General features: G+C 38.0%; 1 protein-coding gene across 7 annotated transcripts in view; it reads left to right on the top strand.

The window, feature by feature from the left end:
• The first annotated feature begins 1,802 nt into the window (after window positions 1-1,802).
• Window positions 1,803-21,068, top strand: part of PPP1R42 (protein phosphatase 1 regulatory subunit 42) — a 46,070-nt gene continuing 26,804 nt past the window's right edge. For 3 of the 7 annotated variants that reach the window (XM_061438922.1, XM_061438919.1, XM_061438917.1), the window contains exons 1-4: window positions 14,710-14,927; window positions 16,063-16,229; window positions 17,461-17,599; window positions 19,106-19,222. In XM_061438922.1, coding sequence (XP_061294906.1) covers window positions 14,799-14,927; window positions 16,063-16,229; window positions 17,461-17,599; window positions 19,106-19,222 — 552 coding nt within the window. In that variant the 5' untranslated portion in view covers window positions 14,710-14,798. Of the gene's footprint in view, window positions 1,824-3,212; window positions 3,494-14,709; window positions 14,928-16,062; window positions 16,230-17,460; window positions 17,600-19,090; window positions 19,223-21,068 lie in introns of those variants that run through there. The other 4 variants (XM_061438918.1, XM_061438921.1, XM_061438923.1 and 1 more) reach the window with 4 other exon arrangements.

Below are 21,068 nucleotides of genomic sequence, written 5' to 3'. Positions count from 1 at the left end.
GAGAGTCCTGGAGATGGCTCTCAGGCTCTTCTTTGGGTAGCAGGGTCGACTGTGGGCAAGACAGAAACTAGAGAAGGCAGAGCAGATGTGTGAAGGATACAAATGAGTTCAATTCTTGACAGGTTCAGGGGGTTTTTTGGCCTCTGGGACATTCATATTCATGTGGAATGAGTGTCAGGCAGCTGGCTGGATGCATGGGTCTGGAACTCAAGAGAAATACCTTGGTTCGTTTTATTTAGAATTTATATAATCATCAACCAGCCACTTGGGAACTTGTTAGATTAAAAAATTAGTGATTCAACCATTTTAAACTATTTTAATATTAGCTGTCTCAAAGAGATTTTCTCTTCTACAAAGAGCAGAATCCAATATGAACATTCAGAATATAATAATTCTTAAAAACCTTGATAACTAAAAAAAAAGAAGAAAAATTAAACAGCCATAATCCCACCACCAAAAAATAACCACAATTAAATATTTTGGGATATAGATATAAGAATATATGTATCTAATTCTATACATGTACAGACACAGATGGGCTTCCCTGGTGGCTCACTGGTAAAACTTGCCAATGCAGGAGACACGAATTTGATTCCTGGGTTGGGAAGATCCCCTGGAGCGTGGAACAGCAGCCCACTCCAGTGTTCTTGCCTGGAGAATCCCATGGCAAGAGGAGCCTGGTGGGCTACAGTCCATAAGGTCGAAAAGAGTAGGACACAACTTAGCAACTAAAGAATATAGACACAGACATAGATATATTTCCTTTGAGACATGTAAATATATATATATAATATTTCCACAATTGAGCTCATACTCCTTTTACAATGACATATGAAACTGATATAATACAAAGATTAACAGAGCAACTGGTTTTCAATGAGGCGTTGCTAAACATGTTTCTCATAAAATAATGTTAGCAAATTCAATGAGGGCTACACAGAGGAATAGGATGGCCCTGCATATACTGCCGGATCTACTGTTCCCAAATAACCTTTAAAATAGATAAGAACAACCTTGGTTTGTGCTGTAGTGTTTTAGCCATATTGTTCTGATCATTCTTTTACATCATCATATCCTTCTGTAGCTGTTCATTCACTTAGATACCCTCCTTCTACAATTCTTTCCCTAGCATCTGAATCTAATTTACTGGTTTTTGAATCGCTAATTATTTGTTCTTCTCAGAACAGATCTTAACCTCTGACACATCTTTCTCTGATAACTAGCTTTGCTTCCCTTTTCCATTCAAACTAGCTGGCTTAGTTATTAACTTGTTTGTCCCTTCTGTCCTCCCTCACCACCAGTTATGACTCCATGGTTTAAATGATTAGCTCTATTCTGGAAACTACTGAACCTTTTACCTCACATTTAACATGTGTAAACGAAATTCATCCACTTCCACCCAAATTACTTGTCACCCTCTCCAGTATTGTTCCTTTATCTTAACTAACAACCAGGAATTATCTCCAATTTCTCCCTCCCCTTATCCTATCCTTTCTCTCTTTATTAAATCATGCTTCAAGATGCCTCCTAAATTTGTTCGTTCCATGTCACTTTCTTTGCCTTAACCCTAATCCAGACCAACACTACTTCACAACTGGACAATAGCAACAATGTCCTGAATGGGGTTAGGACATCTGTCCCTATCCCCCTGTCCCTCTTTCTAGGCTACTCTTACTGAAACAGTCAGTGAAACATAAGGAGGGGAAACCTTTGCTTGAAACTAGGAGCTCAAGGCTAAATTCTCTCTCTGCCACCTCAGATAACACCTTCAGCATATTTCTTTCCTCTCTCTAGGTTCTGAGAATTTCCTTATCTGCAAAATGGTAAGTTGGACTGTTCACATGGGCTCCAAGCCACCTGGTAATTCTAACAATCTTCTACTCTGACACTTCTTTGTTCAGAACAGCAATGACTTTTCCACTGTACTCCCACCCTAAAGATCAGAGCTATTACAGTTTTCCAGCTCGTAGAGTCCTTAATGCAGATTGCTCACTTTACCAAATCCCTAATGAGCCCCCTTTCCAAGAAACTGCCCGCGAAGTGGAGACACGTGAGCAAAGCAGAGACATTACTTTGCCAACAAAGGTCCGTCTAGTCAAAGCTATGGTTTTCCCAGTAGTCATGTATGGATGTGAGAGTTGGACTATAAAGAAAGCTAAGCACCGAAGAATTGATGCTTTTGAACTGTGGTGTTGGAGAAGACTCTTGAGAGTCCCATGGACTGAAAGGAGATCAAACAAGTCAATCCTCAAGGAAATCAGATATTCATTGGAAGGACTGATGCAGAAGCCAAAACTCCAATGCTCTGGTCACCTGATGAGAAGAACTGACTCACTGGAAAAGACCGTGATGCTGGGAAAGATCAAAGACAGGAGGAGAAGGGGACGATAGAGTGAGATGGTTGGATGGCATCACCAACCTGATGGACATGAGTTTGAGCAAGCTCCAGGAGTTGGTGATGGACAGGAAAGCCTGGCTTGCTGCAGTCCATGTGGCTGTAAAGAGTCGGACACTACTGAGCAACTGAACTGAATGAGCTCCAGTCTTTCCATTGTCAATGTCAGTTTCTTGTTCTATTGTTCTTCTTCTCCTTCATTTGCACATTATGTATTTTCTAAATACTTGGGGGTGACTGTTAAGGTACAAGGCATTTTGCCAGGTCCTGGGAATGGCAAGGTAAAAGGTAAATAATCTTTACCCCCAAAGAATTTACTGTCTTATTGGAGATATGGGTAACAAACATATTGTAGTGTGTTTGTGCTATACTAAAGAAGTTACCACATCCCAGTGGTCGGGGGTGGGGGACGGATAAAAGTATCACTTAACAAGACTGAGAACCTATGAAGGCTTCAGGAAAAAAAGAAATGTGCTAATTCCAAGCTGATTCCTTGAATCTCAAAAGGCAAAGTAAGAATTGAGAAAGGGATAAATTTTTTTTACAACAGGGAATACAGGGCCAAATGCCAAACTGTAAATACTGAAGAGAGCAAGAGGCAAGCAGTGAAACTGGTCATTATAAACGGACTGGACAGTCACCCTGAAGAGTTTGGATTTTATCAGAGGAAAAGTGTGGGCTACACTTTCAGACAATTCTTTTCCTGCCCTATTATTGGGGAAACGTAGTAACAGCACTGAAACATTCAAAGCTGATGGCAAGGAGAATCCAGTAGGGGGAAATGGTGACCTGCCAAAAACCGTTCTGGTCCACGAAAACAGTAATGTGACCGATGCTTTACGGCCTCATTCCGCTAACCGACATCCACTCGGACTCTGCCTCGTGGATACCCATCAACCCCCGGCTGCTATGTCACAGAGGAGGGAGGTCGGCGCATGGCCACAGAGGAGCGCGCTTCCGGAGACCGAGCGACATTTCCCGTGAGCCGCGTCCGACCAGGAGCGTCTGTCTGGTTGCTCAGCAACCGCACCAGAAAGGAGGCTGGCACCCGCGATATTTACCAAACCTGAGTTACCGACCTGGCGCGTCCCACGAACGGTGAGATGCCTTCTGAGGCGAAGTGTGGGAACCGAGGAGGCCCTAGAGCCATGTTTCTCAAACTTGCCTGCCTGTGAGACTTTCCTGGAGCACTTGTTAAAATGCGGGTTCTTAACCCTTTTCTCCAGATATCTAGAATTTCCAGAAAAAAGTCTTAAAGTCCGTATTTCAAACCGAGGGCTAGAATCAGGCAAGGCTGGGAAACACCTCTAGGATAGGGAGACAAGGGTGGAGGGGTAGCCGCGAAGCTGAGGGAGAGGGATCTGTGGGTTTGAAAAAGGGAAAGCCTCATAGCTGGCAGTATACCGCTTCTGAGTTTGGAGCTACCTAAGGGAAAATATACAAACCGAATTCAGAAAGGTCCCCTGCATCTGGCCTAGCCTGCTGGAGCCCAAAACGATAAAAGTCAAGGGGTCTACTAAAGTGGATTCCCCAAGCACTTGTAGTAGAGCTGCTGATGCTGCTGCTAAGTCGCTTCAGTCCTGTCTGACTCTGTGGGACCCCATAGGCAGCAGCCCACCAGTCTCCGCAGTCCTTGGGATTCTCCAGGCAAGAACACTGGAGTGGGTTGCCATTTCCTTCTCCAATGCATGAAAGTGAAAAGTGAAAGTGAAGTCGCTCAGTCGTGTCCGACTGTTAGCGACCCCATGGACTGCAGCCTACCAGACTCCTCTGTCCATGGGATTTTCCAGGCAAGAGTAGTGGAGTGGGTTGCCATTGCCTTCTCCATGTAGCAGAGCAGGTCTAAGCTAACGTCCCTGGTGGCTCAGATGGTAAAAGCATTTACCTACAATGCAAGAGACCAGGGTTCCATCCCTGGGTTGGGAAGATCCCCTGGAGAAGGAAATAGCAACCCACTCCAGTACTCTTGCCTGGAAAATTCCATGGATGGAGGAGCCTGATAGGCTACAGTCCATGGGGTCACAAAGAGTAGGACACGACTAAGCAACTTCACTTTTACTTTAAGCTGTCCCCACTAGTGATCTGGAGAGATAGAGACATCCTATCAAGTGGATGCCTGAGATAACAGAGATATAGAGCAGGGATAAATTATGAAAAAGCAGTTTACAAAACTTTAGAAAATAATGAAACTCTTTTAAAAGAAAATCAGGGAAATCTCACAAATGTTGACATAACTATTTTTATTATATTGTTCTAAAGTGTATTCAAATCCAAACTAGGTTCAGTTTAAACTCCTGAAGCTTATAATTTCTCTAAAACAAACTATAGAACCAGTAAAGGTGGATATTCTATTCAGGAGATGAATGGTGGTGTTTTGATGAAACCAAATCCTCTCGAGGATCTGACTGCTACAATGCACATTGTTTTGAGTCAACAGTCTCTATTATTGTGTTACTGGTTGATTCAATTCTCTCCCTTTCCATATTCAAACCCTTGGGAAGCTTGCCTATGACTTGTTGATGAGGTCCATTGGCCTTCCTCTGGTTTAATATATACTTCACTTATATACGACGTTAGCCTCTTTCCTTTTCTAGTTCTCTGAGGAAATTAATTTCTGTACAAACACCAACTTGTGCACTGGAATGTAGAGACAGAGTCCATTTATAGCATGGTCTTCCGTGAAGATTCAGATGATCCAAAATTTATGTTTTAGCCCAGGTTAGAAAACAGAGCCTGAAGGAAAAACTCATGTGATAACACTTTTTCAGGGGTTGTAATCTCAGGGAAGCAGGAGAGAGGCAGGAAAGGACTAAGAGATAGAAGGAGAGCAAATTAAGAGAGTGTATAACCCAGAAGAACACCACATATTTTCAAAGGGACCTTTTGAAACCAATGTGTCTCCTAAAAGTCCATGGGGGGAAGAAGGGAGAAGTCATTCACGGCACCTGTCTCCCATTAGTCAAAGTCACTCTCAAAGGACATCACTTTCTTCATAGTATAGGGCTGCTCCTGCATGGCCACCTGTATAGCCGTCTCCTGCCTCAGCTATAAGGGAAAAACCTTGGGTTGTATAACTTCTTTATGATATGCATTTTTACCATAGTTATCAGTGTAAAAAATGTATTTGAAGTTTCTAGAAAAGTTTCTAGAATTTTAAGATATGGGCCAAAGAAATCATATTTTTAAAGTATTTTAAATATTTTTAAAACAGTGCATTTCAACACATTAGGTACAGAGAATATAATTCCTAAAAGAATGACATTTACAGTATAAACAAAAATATTTGATCCCTAAAAATTTCTCAAAAAAAACACCTGTGTGGCCTTAATTAGAAAATTATAAAACAATTGAAAGTCATTTAAAGAAACATTCTAAAATGGAGACACATACCATAGTAATGGAAAAGATAATTCAGAGAGATGTTGTGTGCATGCGTGCCTGCTCAGTTGTGTCTGACTCTTTGAGACCCTGTGGACTGTAGCCCACCAGGCTCCTCTGTACATGGGATTCTCCAAGCAAGAACACTGGCGGGGGTTGCCATTTCGTCCTCCAGGGGATCTTCCTAATCCAGGAATCAAACCTGCATCTCCTGTGTGTCCTTACATTGGCAAGTAGATTCTTTACCACTGATCCGCCTAAGAAGCCCAGGTGTTAGTGCTTCACTAATTATTTCTAAATTCAATGCAATTCCTAATAAAATTCTGAGAAGATTTTTTATGGAACATGATAAGTTGATTTTTTTTTACATGTATATGAAAGAGTTAAGGAGGTGAGGATTCCAGAACTGCAGCAGAATAGGGAGCCTAAACAGCAGCTACATGGGTAGAACATGTCCACTATAACTATTTTAGAATGCTGGAGTCTGCTGAAGGCTTACAACCTCCAAGGAAGAATTAGATGATAAACTGTGTAAAATGTGGTTCATTTCGGTCAATTTCAGATCTTACCTCTACAATAGCTACCCATCCCCCAGACCCAATCCTGTGCAGGAAGCTGGGCAGGGGTTTCTGTAGCATCTTGCACACAGCTTACAGGCACCAGGTGGGCAGAAAGCACACTATCCACCAAATATTGAGGATCTGCCCTCCTATCACTGACTGCTGCTTCTGGTTACAGAGATGCAGACAAAGAGGTGGCACCTCTCCCCACTCTTACAAACCCCATTCCCTCTGGCTGAAATGACTTTCAGGGGGATTTACAGGGCTACTGCCTCCCTTTCCCGGAGAAGGCAATGGCACCCCACTCCAGTACTCTTGCCTGGAAAATCCCATGGATGGAGGAGCCTGGTAGGCTGTAGTTCATGGGGTCACTAAGAGTCGAACACAACTGAGCGACTTGACTTTCACTTTTCACTTTCCTGCATTGGAGAAGGAAATGGCAACCCACTCCAGTGTCCTTGCCTGGAGAATCCCAGGGACGGGGGAGCCTGGTGGGCTGCCATTTATGGGATCGCACAGAGTCGGACACGACTGAAGTGACTTAGCAGCCTCCCTTTCTACTAACTTCCATTTATTTTTCTCTTTTTTCCTTTTTTGGAACAAGACATTAAAACACTAGGGCATTCAAAAGCAGCTGCACATAAAGGGAAAACCAGAAACTGCCCTGTACATGCCAAGAGAAAGGTTTCAGACTCAGGAAACACCTGAGAAGACCTAAGTTTACACCTCAGGCTGGTCCCCAGCACAGAAATAGTCTGTAACAATCAAATAACCAAAACAATAACAACAAACCATAAATTCTAGAGAAGGAGGAGAATCTGATTTTAAGAGCTACAATATTATTAGATTAAAATGTCCAGTTTTCAACAACAAACAAAAGGTATACAAGGAAACAGGAAAGTATGATCTATTCAAAAATAATCAGAGATTGTCCCTGAAAGAGACCTGATGGCAGATATACTAGACAAAGACTTTAAAACGACTGTATTAAAGATGCTCAAAAAAACTAAAGAGGTAGAGAAAAGTCAAGAAAATGATACATGAACAAAATGGAGATATCAATGAAAGGTAGAAAGCCTAAAAAGGAATCCTGGAGCTGAAAAGTACAATAACTGAAATGAAAAATTCACGTGTGGGTTTCAAAGGCTGATTTTAACAGGCATAAGAATCATCCAATGATCTTGAAAAGAGGACCATGAAAATTATTAAGTCTAGGAATAGAAAAAGAAAAATACTGAGAAAAGTGAACAGAGTCTAAGGGACTTGTGATACAGCATCATGCAGACCAATATATGCTTTGTGGGAGTCCCAGAAAGGAGAGCGGGAAGAAAGAAAGAAGGAAGAGGAGAGAGGGAGGATTGAGCAGAGAGAATGTTTGAAGAAATAATGGCTGAAACCTTTCCTAACTTGATGAAAAACATGAATCAAAACATGCAAGCAGCTCACTGAACTCCAAGTAAGATGTACTCAAGAGACCCACACTGAGACACATTATAATCAAACTTTCAACAGACAAATCTTAAATGCAGCAAGAAATAACTCATTACATACAAGGAACCCCTAATAAGATTATCCACAAATTATTCATCAGAAATGTTCAGAAGACAGTGGGCGTATATATTCAAAGTGCTACAGAAAAAAAGAATCCAGTATTGGCAAAACTGTTCTTCAAAAGTCAGGCAAAAATACATTTCCAGGTAAATGAAAGCTGAGGGAGCTCACTGCACTAGACCTGCCCTGCAACAGGGAGTCCAGCAAGGTAAAATGATAGAACACTAGTGATTTGAAGATAGTAATTCGAAGCCATATAAAGAAACTAAGATCTCAACAAAGGTAAATACATGGACAATTATAAAAGCTGGAATTTTTGTAACCGTGGTTAGTAATTGCACTTTTTATTTTTCCATGTGACTCAAGAGACTTATATATTTTAAAACATGATTCTAAAATCTAGTATTATTGTAACTTTAGTTTTTAACTCTCCATATTTTATTATATAATTTAAGTAACTAATGTATTCAAAAGAATTGTTTTAGGTACACAGTGTATAAAGAGGTAACTTTGTGACATCAACAATCAAAAAAGGTAGGGCAAGAGCTATAAAGGAACTGAGCTTTATATATTATTTAAGTTGTGCTTAGCTGCTCAGTCATGTCTCACTCTTTGTGACTCCATGGACAGTAGCCCATCAGGCTCCTCTGTTAATGGGATTTTTCAGGCAAGAATACTGGGACGGGTTGCCATTTCCTCCTCAAGGGGATTTTCCCGACCTAGGAATTAAACCCATGTCTCCAGTGTCTCCTGCATTGCAGGCAGACTCTTTATTTCTGAGCCATTGGGGGAGCCCCTTTATTTAAGTTAAGCTGGCACATATTCAAATTAGAGTGATATAACTTTAGGATGGTAAATGTAATCCCCATGGTAATCATAAAGAAAACAGCTCTGGAATATACACAAAATAAAATGAGAAAGGAATTTAGTTTTACTACAAAAAATCAACTCAACAAAAAATAAGACAGGAAAGCAGAAAACAAGGGGCAAAAAGCTATAAGGCATATAGAAAATAGATAATAAGATGACAGAGACAAACAGTTATGCACCTCATGAGAAGCCATCAAAATATATGAAGTAAAAACTGGCAACTGAAGAGATAAACAGATAATCCTACAGTACTAATTGTAGACGTCAATATTCTGCTTTCAGTAATGTCTAAAACAACCAGACAGAAGTAAGGAAATAGAGGTTTTAAATAACATCACAAAATAACTGGGTCTAACAGACACATACAGAATGCTCCACCCAACAACACCACCACACACATTTTTCTGAAATGCACATGGGACATTTTCCAGGATAAACCACATTAGTCTACAAATTAAATTCTGAGAGATTCTAAAAGATAGATGTCATACAAAGTATCTTCTCTCATAGTAGTATGAAGTCAAAAATCAGTAACAAAAAGAAAATTGGAAAATTAACAATAAGCAACACACATATGAATCAAAAAGGAAATCACAAGAGAAATTAGAAAATACTTAGAGATGAATGAAAATGAAAAACACAACATACCAAAACTCATGGGACACAATAAAATTGATACTAAGGGAAATTTATAGCTATAAATGCTGAGAGAAAAAACAAGAAAGATCTCAAATCAACACGCTAACTTTACAACTAAAGGAACTAGAAAAATAACTAAGGCTAGTAGAAAGAAGAAAATGATGAAGATTAGAGCACAGATAAATGAAATAGAGAATATAATATAGCGAAAACCAATGAAACCAAAAGCTACGTCTTTGAAAAGATCAACAAAATTGACAAACTTTTAGCTAGATAGACTAAGAAGAAAAAAAAGACACAAAGAACTAAAATGAGAAATGAAAGTGGGGACATTACTATCAATCTACAGAAATGAAAAGTATTGTGAGAATACTATAAACAACTGTATGTCAAAAACTGGATAACCTAGATTAAATAGGAAAAAATACTAGAAACATAAAACCTACCAACACTAAATCACAAAGAAATAGAAAATCTGAATAGACATGTAACTAGGGAGGAAATTGAATCAGTAATCAAAAATCTCCCAACAAAGAAAAGCCCTGGCTCTGATGGCTCCACTGGTGAATTCAACCAACCATTTTAAGAAAAACACCAAACCTTCTCCAAGTTTTCCAAAGCTCTGAGGAGAAGGGAACACATTCTTACTCATTCTGTGAGGCCAGCATTACTGTGATACCAAAGTCAAAGACACTGCAACAAAAGAAAACTACACATGTATATGTATGACTGGATGCCTTTGCTATTCACCTAAAACTATCACAACATTGTTAGTTAAATCAGTTATACCCTAAACCAAATAAAAAGTTAAAGAAAAGAAAAAATTAAGAAGATGCAAAAGCCTGAAAAAAAAGAAAATTACAGACCAATATCCCTTACAAGCACTGATGCAAAAACGCTCAGCAAAACACTACCAAACCAAATTTAGCAGCATATTAAAAAGATTATACAGCATGAATAAGTGGGATATATCCCTAGAATACAAGGATGGTCAACATATAAAAACTGATTTACATAATATTTTATATTAACAGAACGAAAGAAAAAACAGATAATACAGAAAAAAATTTGACAAAATTCAACCACCTAAATTTTCACAACAGAAATACTCAACTAACTAGTAATAGAAGGAAACTACCCAGACATAATCAAAGCCACATACGAAAAACTCAAAGTGAACATCAGACTTAATAATGAAAAATTGAAAGCATTTCCTCTAAGGCAAGAATGCTCACTTTCAACACTTGTATTCAACAGCACACTGTAAGTTCTAGCCAGAAACATTTGGCAGGAAAAAGAAATAAAAGGCATCCAAAATGGAAAAGATGAAGTAAAATTATCTCTGTTTGCAGGTAATAGGATCTAAACCATAGAAATGCTAAAGATTATACATATACATACACACAAATGTTAGAACTAATAAATGAATTCAGCAAAGTAGCAGGATAAAAAGTCAACAAATATCAGTTGCATGTCTATACACAAACAACAACCTGAAAAGGAAATTTTTTAAAAAAATTCCATTTACAGAAGCATCAGAAAGAATAAAACACTTAGGAATTAACCAAAAAGGTGAAAGATTTATACACTGCAAACTATACAACACTGCTGGAAAATAATTTAAGAGACAGAAATAAGTGAAAACATATCCCTTCTTCATGGCCTGGAAGACTTAACATTGTTAAGATATCAATAATACCCAAAGCAATCTATAGACTTATTGCAAGCCTTATCGCAAGCCTTATCTAAACCCCAGTGATGGGTTTGTGTGTGTGTTTTTTTTTAAGAAACAGAAAAATGCATCCTAAAATTCATAAGGAACTCAAGAAATCCAAATATCCAAAACAATTTTGAAAAAGAACAAAGCTAGAGGACTTGTACTTCCTGATTACTGCAAAGTTATAGCAATCAAAACAGCATGGTACTGGAATAAAGACAGATATAAACCAATGGAATAAAATAGAAAGAAAGAAATCCTTACATATACAGTCAAATGATTTTTGACATGGGTGTCAAGATCATTCAATTGGGAAAGGACAGTCTTTTCAACAAATGAAGCTGGGAAAGTTGTATATCCACATACAAAGAATGATGTTAGACCCTTATTTAACATCAAATCAAAGATTAACTCAAAATAGATCAAAGACCTTAATGCAAGACCTGAAACTATAAAACTCTTAGAAGAAAACAAAGAGAAAAAGCTCCACAATACTGGATTTGGCAATGATTTCTTAGAAATGACATCAACAAAACAGGCAACAGGATAAAAAGTAGGCAAATTATTATATTTCATGAAAATATTTAAAATTTGTGCTATCAACAGAGTAAAAAGACAATACAGAGAATGGGAGAAAATACTTGCAAGTAATATATCTGATAAGGAATTGATATCCAGAATATGTAGAGAACTCTTAAATCTCAAACGGGCAAAGAACATGAAACTGTTTGTAAATCATACATCTGATAGGGGTCTACAACTCAATAAGAAAACAATCTGATTAAAAATGGGCAAAGGACTTGAATACATTTCTCCAAAGAAGATAGGCGAATGGCCAATAAGCACATAAAAAGCTCAACATCACTAATTAGGGAAATGAGTATTGAAACTACAATGAGATACTACCTCATGCCCATTAGGATGGATACTATAAAAAAAATACAGATAATAACAAGTGTTAGCAAGAATATGAATTACTGGAACTCTTGTGCAGTTGGTTGTAATGTAAAATGGTAAAACTACTGTGGAAAACAATAGCAGTTACTAAAAAAGTCAAAAGTAGAATTACCATATGATCCAGCAATTCTGCTTACATACATATACCAAAAAGAATTAAAAACATAATCTCAAAGAGATTTTTGTACATCCATGTTCACAGCAGCATTATTCACAATAGTTAAAACACAGAATCAGCTCAAATGTCCATAGATGGGTGAATGGTAAACAAGATCTACTACACACATATTAGATCGATCAGTCGCTCAGTCGTGTCCAGCTCTTTGCAACCCCATGAATCACAGCACGCCAGGCCTCCCTGTCCATCACCAACTCCCAGAGTTCACTGAAACTCACATCTATCGAGTCAGTGATGCCATCCAGCCATCTCATCCTCTGTCGTCCCCTTCTTCTCCTGCCCCCAATCCCTCCCAGCATCAGAGTCTTTTCCAATGAGTCAACTCTTTGCATGAGGTAGCCAAAGTACTGGAGTTTCAGCTTTAGCATCATTCCTTCCAAAGAAATACCAGGGCTGATCTCCTTCAGAATGGACTGGTTGGATCTCCTTGCAGTCCAAGGGACTCTCAAGTCTTCTCCAACACCACAGTTCAAAAGCATCGATTCTTCGGCACTCAGCCTTCTTCACAGTCCAACTCTCACATCCATACACGACCACAGGAAAAACCATAGCCTTGACTAGACGGACCTTTGTTGGCAAAGTAATGTCTCTGCTTTTGAATATGCTATCTAGGTTGGTCATAACTTTCCTTCCAAGGAGTAAGCGTCTTTTAATTTCATGGCTGCAGTCACCATCTGCAGTGATTTTGGAGCCCAAAAAAATAAAGTCTGACACTGTTTCCACTGTTTCCCCATCTATTTCCCATGAAGTGATGGGACCGGATGCCATGATCTTCATTTTCTGAATGTTGAGCTTTAAGCCAACTTTTTCACTCTCCACTTTCACTTTCATCAAGAGGCTTTTGAGTTCCTCTTCCCTTTCTGCCATAAGGGTGGTGTCATCTGCGTATCTGAGGTTACTGATATTTCTCCCAGCAATCTTGATTCCAGCTTGTGTTTCTTCCAGTCCAGCGTTTCTCATGATGTACTCTGCATATAAGTTAAATAAACAGGGTAACAATATACAGCCTTGATGAACTCCTTTTCCTATTTGGAAACAGTCTGTTGTTCCATGTCCAGTTCTAACTGTTGCTTCCTGACCTGCATACAAATTTCTCAAGAGGCAGATCAGGTGGTCTGGTAGTCCCATCTCTTTCAGAATTTTCCACAGTTTATTGTGATCCACACAGTCAAAGGCTTTGGCATAGTCAATAAAACAGAAATAGATGCTTTTCATATACTGGAATATTATTCAATAGTAAAAAAGGAAGGAGGTTCTGACTTACATTACAACAAGGATGAACCTTGAGGACATTCAGTTCAGTTTAATTCAGTTGCTCAGTCGCGTCTGACTCTTTGAGATCCCATGAACTACAGCATGCCAGGCCTCCCTGTCCATCACCAACTCCCGGAGTTTACCCAAACTCATGTGCATTGAGTTGGTGATGTTGAGGACATTATGCTAAGTGAAATAAGCCAGTCACAAAAATAAAATATTATTCCACTTATATGAGGTTCTTAGAATCATCAAAATCATAGAGACAAAGTAGAATGGTGGTTGCCTTGGCCATAGAAGACAGGTAAGTATAGGGAGTTATCGTTTAACAGGAATAGAATTTCAGTTTTACAAACTGAAAAGAATACTAGAGATAGACTATGGCAATGGCTGTACATTATAAATATATTTAGTAAAACTGAACTGTACACTTATAAAATGGTAAAGATGATAAACTTTGTATTTTATCATAATAAAAAAATTGGAAAATAAAAGAAAAGAGTTAGGAATCAAGAGTAATCAAGGTGGAGAGATACTATTAAGCAGAAGCTATTTTTTTTTAATGTAGTAAAAGGTATCAAGAAATTTTTTGTTCGTGTTTTATGCTTTTTGTAGCATATAAGTTAACTCCTTCCGTATCCTAATTTTAAGAGAAAGACCTGTATTTCCTTCTAAATATATTAAAGTTTTGCTTTGCACATTTTGGTCTCATCTAGAAGTATTTTCACCACTGTCCGATGAATACACTAAAGGTTTTCACACCGTGTGTTCTTGATTTTGGACACTAAGGTACTATGGTACTAAGGTACTACGAAAAAAAGAGCCAGGAGGCCTGGTCTCATTTTCAACTGTCACTAACTTGATTGGTTTGAGACAAATCTCTGGCCTTTAATTTCTTCATGGGAGAACACTAAATGATACTGAGGTCTTTTTCAACTCAAAGAGAGAAAAATGATCCATCCACAATAACAAGTCAACACTAGGGAGAGTAAAAGATTTAAAAGTAAAACTGAATTTGCACTGTAATTTAATTTAATTTTGGTGTTTTATATCTTTCTATGAAAAGAATTAAAACTATAAACTTAGAAAAAACATAACCCTAAAACTGCTTGTGAACTACTTTATCAATAGTTTTATATATTAAAAAGTCAAAGTAATTTTTCCTAAATTGCTGTGTACATAATACTCCTTTTTTTTCTTTGCTTTTTAGCAAGTTGGGCATAAAACAATACTTAAACCGCTTCTTAACATGGTTATCAGAAGAAAGCTATTGCCAAGAGTTTGATTTATAGAGAAGTCATGGTTCGACTGACTTTGGATCTAATTGCCAAGAACAGCAATCTTAAACCCCGAAAAGAAGAAAACGTTCTACAATATCTGAAGAAAATAACTCATATAAATTTTTCAGATAAAAATATAGATGCAATTGTAAGAACTCTGAAATTATTTCTTATTTTTATATAATTAGCAATGTAAAGTATAGAAATTGGTATATCCAACTAGTTCCCAAGATGTGGCTGTATTTTAAAAGATCTTAACTTAATGAAAGCTGGGATATTTTTTAGCAGAATTTCACTCCTACCTCTTGCCTACTTACTCTAACTCTACCACAACACAAAAAATGATAGATTCTTTAAAAATATCTTTAAGTATTTTCTTACCTTCAAAAGTAAGTAGTGTTCATTTATATAAAGACATATAAAAAGAAAGAAATTGACTTTAATTCTTTCACATAGAAAAACCAAGGGTGATGTCCTTTCTCCCTTTTTTTCCTAGACATAAGTGTTAGTCAGTCAGTCCTGTCCAACTCTCTGTGACTCCCTGGACTATAGTCCACCAGGCTCCTCTGTCCATGGGATTCTCCAGACAAGAATACTGGCGTGGGTAGCCATTCCCTTCTTCAGGGGATTTTTCCCGACCCAGGGATTGAACCCAGGTCTCTCATATTACTCCGGCAAATTCTCTACCACCTGAGCCACCAGGGAAGCCCCCTATACATACTATACCTATAGTCATATAGTTTTACAATAATGGGTCATATTGAATGTACTGTTTTCATTTTTTTAATGAGATCTACAAGATATTACTAAAGAAATTAAAGGATATTTAATGGTGTTCCCTTCAATCGCATTATTATAGCTTATTAATCCATTGTTCTTGAATATCTAGATGATTTCCAGTGGTTTTTCAATATTCCAAACCACACAGTTTATTTCCAATCCTACAGAAAGATTAAGCTCTGTTTCATAACGTTGAAGCAATAATTGGTTAGATGCTTTAACTTCCAGAGGAGTCTAACTGTTTCCAAGGAAAACTGCTTGCACTGGGAAAACCTTTCTTAGCAAAAACAATTTTATTGATAAGGTTACAGAATACTAAAGCCTAGAACTAATATTGTAAGCATTCTGGTCTTATTTTGACTGTGCTAAGAATGGGGGAATTCTGTTCTTTTATATTAACCTTAATGAAATGTATCGAATGATAGAGTGAAAAGCTTTCTTGAAAACGACCCTCTAAGTTTTCATAAGAAATTAAGTATGATCTGTTTTTGTTTTCCTTTTAGGAAGATCTCTCTCTTTGTAAAAATCTTAGTGTTTTATATTTGTATGATAACCGCATTAGTCAAATCACTAACCTGAATTATGCCACCAATCTGACCCACTTATACCTACAAAACAATTGTATTTCATGTATAGAGAACCTCAGGTCATTAAAGAAACTGGAAAAACTGTAAGTGCTTTTATTTCTCAGTAATGTAATTGTCATCATTACAGTAATATTTTTGCATGCAAGCATTTCCTTTATCTGTCCCATTTTTATTCCTCTGCAGTATTACTGTTATATATGTAATACTTGATAATTTGTATTCTGTAAGCCCTGGTATGCTTCTTTTGCAGGAGGGTGAGTTGTCTCAAGGGCTTATAGGGATATCTAAAACATGCTTATTTAGGCTCAAATGGTGAAAAAAGTGTCCATGGAACCCAAATGAGTTCTGTGCCTTTCAGAATCACACATCTCAAAAGGGCAGGGTCATAGAACTGATAATGTTGATGTAGATTTGACTGTAAAAGGCATTACTGCCTATGATTTTAATTAAACAATGGGGCCCAGTGGATCCAATTTCCCCATACTGGAAGAACTATCACTGCTTTCCAAAAAGCAGGCCAAGGTCTCAGAATGGGGGGAAGAAGTAAGGTGGGAGACGCTTATTAAAACTTCATATTGTTGTATAAAACAGACATGCAAAAAGGATTTACTATGTAACACAGGGAACTATGTTCAATATCTTCTAATAACCAATAATGGAAAAACAATCTGAAAAAATATATATATATATATATAATTGGGTCACTTTGCTATACACCACAAACTAACACAATACTGTAAATCAACTATATATCAATTTTTAAAATGCAGATTTCTGGGTTCCAACCTAGGTAACCAAATCAGAATCTCTGGCAGTTAGGCTCAGAAATCTTTACTTTTAAACCTATAACTCAGATGATTCTTATGCACTCTAACACAAGAGGAGCACAGATAGAGAGGACTAGTCCAGTTCTCTTATTTTAAAAATGAACATTTCTCAGAATTAATTAATTATAAGAAACAAATAAACAAACCTTTCACTGATTTAATACAAAAGAACATTCTGCATGTACAGATGACCTTTGACTACCGAGGCTTTTCAATAGAAAACACTATAGAGCTGCATGGTCCATGGTCCAGTTGGTAGATCTGCAAATATGAAGTAATCAGGGATAAAGAGTGCCCACTCTAAGTGATATGCAAATTTCACTACATGAAGGTCAGCGTCCCTAACCAGACCCCATACATACACCCAATATTCATTGGTAAACTGTATAATTTTCAAATAGTTCAATGATTTTGTTATGTTTTCATCATACACATAGACCGTGATGTCTCAGAATGCCTACTTAAAATTTTGTTTTATATTTTGCAGATATCTGGGAGGCAATTACATTGCTGTCATAGAAGGCTTAGAAGGACTAGAAGGACTAAGAGAGCTTCATGTTGAGAGTCAGAGGCTTCCTCTTGGAGAAAAGCTTGTGTTTGATCCAAGAACCCTTCATTCTCTGGCAGTAAGGCTGCATTTGAGTATTCTGACAAAGACTATAGTGACCAATGGTTATAATGAAAAAAAAAGAAAGGTGGTGAAGGTTTATCTGGACATTGTACATACTGTGCATGTTTATATGGTCAGTTGAGAATTTAAGGGCTAAAACTAATTTTTCCTACATAATTTATTTGGCTGCTCTGGGTCTTAGTTGCAGCACAGGGGATCTTAGTTGCGGCATGGGAAATCTAGTTCCCTGTCCAGGGATTGAACCCCGGGCCCCCTACATTGGGGCTTCCTTGGTGGCTCAGACAGTAAAGAATCTGCCTGCAATGCAGGAGACCTGGATTCAATCCCTGGGTGATGAAGATCTGCTGGAGAAGGAAATGGCTACCAACTCCAGTATTCTTGCCTGGAAAATTCCATGGAAGGAGGAGCCTACCAGGCTACAGTCCATGGGGTCACAAAGAGTCGGATACAACTGAGCGACTAACCCTTTCACTTTCCCCTACTATGGGAGCGTGGAGTCTTAACCACTGGACCACCAGGGAAGTCCTGGGTAGTGCTTTAAACTGGAAAAGAAAGGAGTGACCTGATTTCTATCCTATCCTCCCTACTCTCCTATAGAAACAACTATGTTTCAGCTCAACCTCAGCTGAACCAAGCAGACTTACCCCACTGTGGGGATGGCTAGTTCTATTACAAATTGCCACTGTAAATACTTTTGCGTGCTCATTTTGGCATAGATTCAGGCAGATTCTGAAATCCTATTTGAAAGGAATACTTTTAAAGCTATACTTCAAGTCCTGAAAAGTATCAGGAAGTATCTTCTCTAAAGGTGGGATACCTGAGTGAGTTGTCTCCATCTTGGTAGAGAATCCTGGGCCTTAAGAGTTTAGATGCCTCTGACTTAGTGTTGCTCTATTATATACTTATGTCCTCATTAACAGCTGATTTTGAAGTTCTTGTTGATTGGTAATTATTATTTTACCTGGCTCCTGAACATACAAATTACCAAGAGAAAACTATATGGAGAGATACAGATAAAAATACAAACAAGATATTCTTTCAATTCTTGATCATGTTTCCTATTTAGAAAAACAAAGATGAAAACTGTTTCTCCCTAATCTTAGTGATATTTAACACAGAAGGATAATTTGCTTAAACTAAAATAAGCATTTTTTCTACAATGTGTTATTTGCTTATTGGGACATCTTTTTTCTCTCTTTCCTTCTTTCTTGGCTTCTATCTATAAATTTCTCTCATATCTTGGAAGAGAAAAATCAGATTTATGAAGGAACTTTAGACAAAAATAGTAAGTTACATTACAATTACCATAGTCCTAAAAGTTTCATCAGAAAAAGAAATGGCATAAAAACAAAACTTCCAAGGATTTTTATTTTCTTGTCTAAAGAGGAAAACAGCCTGAACTGATCAATTAAAAATTTTTCACAGATTAGGATTTCTGGTTTCTACATATAGCATTTAAGTAGATTATTTATTAATCCTAAATTAGTTCCTTTTCTTACAGAAATCCCTCTCTATATTGAATATCAGCAATAATAATATTGATGATATAAGAGACTTAGAAATACTGGAGAATCTTAATCAGCTCATAGCAGCTGACAACCAACTTCTGCATGTGAAGGTAAGGTAAAGAAAAAAGTTTTCAATATTTACATGAAATTGTGGTTGAAAATACTTATTTTACTATAGCTATAAACTTACTTTTAAAACTATTCTAAATTTGTTCTAAAAGTAGTTCATTAGTCTTTACTTTGTAATGTATTTATTTGCATAATTCTGCTCTTACCTGATTTTCTCTTCCATACCCCAAGATCTCCATCCCTCACCGACAGACAGATGTTTCTCTGAGAAGGAAGTATATGCTTTTTCCACTCAGTTATTTTTCTATCAAATGTTTCCCTCTAGATACTTTGCTGTCAAAGGTCCATATAGTCAAAGCTATGGTTTCCCCAGTAGTCATGTACAGATGTGAAAGTTGGACCATAAAAAAGGCTGAGTGCCGAAGAAATGCTGCTTTTCAAACTGTTGGAGAAGACTCTTGAGAGCCCCTTGGACTACAGGGAGATCAAACCAATCAATCCTAAGGGAAATCAACCCTGAATATTCATTAGAAGGACTGATGCTGAAGCAGAAGTTCCAACACTTTGGTCACCTGATGTGAAGAGCTGACTCATTAGAAAAGACCCTGATGCTAGGGAAGATTGAAGGCAGGAGGATAAAAGGATGACAGAGGATGAGATGGTTGGATGGCATGATCAACTCAATGGACATGAGTTTGAGCAAACTCTGGGAAATGGTGAAGGACATAGAACCCTAGGGTGCTGCAGTCAATGGGGTCGCAAGGAGCAGACACAACTGAGTGACTGAACAAGACACTAGGTTTCTTGCCTCTTAACTCTGATCTCCCAATGAACGAGTTTCTAGTAACTGTAACTAGACGTGAACGCTCTCCTTGCTGCTCCTCCAAGGGAAACACCTGTATCTTTAATTTATTCTAATTTGCACTAGCTATATTCTGGTCATATTATGCCATATCATACCACATTCATTCAATTACTCATTCATTCAAACATGTATTGAGCATCTACATGTTTGCCGGGCATTATACTACTCTATGTAGATCAGAAGAAGAAAGAGTACAGGCCCAGGGAATAAAAAAAAAGTCAACAAGTGATCAGACTACAATGTGGTTCTGTTTTCATAAGTATTATAGTATCACTAACTTAGCCTAGGGCTAGGGAAGACTTCCTGGAACCAGTCATTTGTAAGCTGAACCACTGCCAAGACCTCATAGTTTCTGGTTTGGCAATGAGGTGGCTGTGATATAATTCCTTTACATTAGACCATAGGAAGAAGAATAGGCTTCTTTCTCCCCATAAATAGAACTCTTGTTTCAAAAGCACTTACAGAAAGAAAAAAAAAAAGCACTTTCAGACAGCTATCCACTGACTCTAAAACAGTTATTTCTGGTCTTGTTTCCAAATTTAGCACTATTACCTTGCTCATCTCATAGCCACTGTAGTTGTTCACTTGCTAGGTTCTGTCCAACTCTTTGCAACCCCATATACTGCAGCACACCAGGATACCCTGTCCTTCACTATCTCCCAGAGTCTGCTCAGACTCATGTCCGTTGCATTAGTGATGCCATCCAACCATCTCATCCTCTGTTGCCCCCTTCTCCTCCTACCCTCAATCTTTCCCAGCATCAGGGTCTTTTCTAATGAGTCAGTTCTTCACATCAGGTGGCCAAAGTGTTGGAGCTTCAGCTTCAGCATCAGTCCTTCCAATGAATATTCAGGGTTGATTTCCTTTAGGATTGACTGGTTTGATCTCTTTGCTGTCAAAGGGACTCTCAAGAGTCTTCTCTGGCACCACAATTCAAAAATCAGTTCTTCAGTGCTTAGGCTTCTTTATAGTCCAACTCTCACATCCGTACATGACTACTGAAAAAACCATAGCTTTGACTA

This window comes from Bos javanicus, chromosome 14 (assembly GCF_032452875.1).
Source record: "Bos javanicus breed banteng chromosome 14, ARS-OSU_banteng_1.0, whole genome shotgun sequence".
Taxonomy (NCBI): domain Eukaryota; kingdom Metazoa; phylum Chordata; class Mammalia; order Artiodactyla; family Bovidae; genus Bos; species Bos javanicus.
Note: the sequence above shows the minus strand (reverse complement) of the source record. Positions and strands in the feature narration are given on the sequence as shown.